General features: G+C 34.9%; 1 protein-coding gene across 1 annotated transcript in view; it reads right to left on the minus strand.

Moving 5' to 3' along the window:
• BNIP2 (BCL2/adenovirus E1B 19kDa interacting protein 2) overlaps window positions 1-2,257 on the minus strand; it is a 60,634-nt gene that overhangs the window by 23,591 nt on the left and 34,786 nt on the right. The window contains 2 exon segments of the mRNA XM_012658030.1: window positions 936-1,067; window positions 1,788-1,890. Of these exon segments, the coding sequence (XP_012513484.1) occupies window positions 936-1,067; window positions 1,788-1,890 (235 nt within the window).

Raw genomic sequence — 2,257 nt, forward strand, 5'->3', positions numbered from 1 at the left:
TTTTTTTTTAACCACAAGAGCTAGCCAATGTCAGGTTTAGACATGAAGAGAAATCTATCAATGGGTCTGATTTGATTGAACTAGTCTGAATTAGCTATGGCTAAATCAAACTAATTAGAAGATCGAATTCCTTCCATTAAGTATTGATGACTAAATCCAAAGAGAATATACTTCTAGTTCTTGTTCCAAAGAAAGATTATGGCTGAACAAGCATCTTTAAGAAACATAAAACATGCTAAACACTAAAAATTAGGCAAAACTCAGAATGTAATAAAATTATGGTCATAATTAATTTACTTCATAACATTCTAAAACACTATCTTTTTTTTTTATTTCAGCATATTATGAGGGTATAGATGTTTAGGTTACATATGTTGCCCTTGCCGCCCCCCCCGCCCCAAGTCTGAGCTTCAAGCGTGTCCATCCCCCGGATGGTGTGCATCGCACTCTTTGCTAAAACACTATCTTTAGAAATAAACAGAAACCTGTTATGAAATTATTATTATTTTATTATTTTTTTTGAGACACAGTCTTGCTCTGTTGCCCTGGCTAGAGTGCCATGGTGTCAGCCTAGATCATAGCAACCTCAAACTTCTGGCTCAAGCAATCCTCCTGCCTCAGCCTCCTGAGTAGCTGGGACTACAGGCATGCGCCACCATGCCTGGCTAATTTTTTCTATTTTTAGTAGAGACGGGGTCTCATTCTTGCTCAGGCTGGTCTTAAACTCCTGACCTCAAGTGACCCTCCGGCCTTGGCCTCCCAGAGTGCTAGGATTATAGGCATGAGCCACCATGCCCAGCCCATTATGAAATTAACAAATGTAATTTAAGAAGTGGATATGTGGCATCTTTAAGTGGCAACAGAAAATAAAATTTAATCTAATAAAGCCATTATAAAAATTATTTGGACTAGCTTTCAACTTGTATTTACGTTACCTTCTATCAATTTGCTGATAACATTTCCTGAGCCATCCCAGACTGGGCATTTTTCTTCGAGTTGTTGCACCATTTAAATAAACTATCATGTAGTTTTCTGCTACTAACAGCTCCAAAGTGCCAATAACGTATCTGTAAAAACAAATGAAGTTTAAACTTTAAATATTATTGTGCAGAACTGAACTAGTTTTTCCAAATTATACAATTCCCTTTCTCCTTGACAATGAGAGCAAATGCAATTAAAATTCCAAAACTGCATTAGTTAGTTGGCATCATGATTATTTTAAAAAGAGCATTATTTTTTAGAGATATATATTGAAATGTTTCTAGATGAAATGACATGATGTCTGGGATTTGAGGGAGAAGTGGGAATAACGTATGAATTGTTAATTGTTGAAGTGAGTGACCGATACATAAAGATGCAATATATTTCTCTTTATCTTTATGTGTTTGAAACTTTCCACAATAAAGTTTTTAAGAGCTGCACTAACCTGAGAAATGGAATGACTATGGAAACAGAACCGAGTCAGCTCAGTTACATTGGGCTTCTAGATGTAAATGTACTTTAGTCATATGATTTTGAGATAAAAGTCAATTTATATTAATGTGCCCTTAAATGTAAAATAAAAAAGTTGGAACAGATAATCTGAGATATATCTTCCAGTTTTAAAATGACAATTTTTTTTTCTTTTGAGCTGGAAAACTACCTTTTCATAATGCCAAAGAATAAAGACTTAAAAGAATCAGAACTGGGATATTTATAATTTTTACACAGCTTAAGCTCACTTACTTAAGATGGAGATCTAATTAGCTCAGAATTCTGTCCAAACATTTCTGTTAAAATATACTTACTTAAAGAGATTGTCCATCAGGTATCTATAGTTAGGTTGACCACTTTCAGGCATAAAACAGACAGCAAACACAACAATGGCATTTAGTCCATCCCCATAGTATCCTGAAAAAGAAACCAAAAATTATTTCACCAGCCTGATTTTACTCGAAGAGTTTTTAGAGGACATCTGTATGACCGATAGATTATAGTAGTTTAATTTTCACAAATTTCTGTATCAAAAAGTTATGTTTTTTTAAACCTTGTATGGTCTTATACAGATCTTTAAATCTCCTCTCCCTAAAAAGAGAACAATAAAATTTAAAGAGGAAAGGGTGGGTATAAAAGCAAGAAAACCACTGAAGCTAGCATAATTATTATTTATTTACTTATTTTTGGAGACAGTCTTACTCTGTTGCCCAGGCTAGAGTGCCATGGTGTCAGCCTAGCTCACAGCAACCTCAAACTCCTGGGCTCAAGTGATCCTCCTGCC

This window comes from Propithecus coquereli, unplaced genomic scaffold, assembly GCF_000956105.1.
Source record: "Propithecus coquereli isolate 6110/MARCELLA unplaced genomic scaffold, Pcoq_1.0 Scaffold57, whole genome shotgun sequence".
Lineage (NCBI taxonomy): Eukaryota > Metazoa > Chordata > Mammalia > Primates > Indriidae > Propithecus > Propithecus coquereli.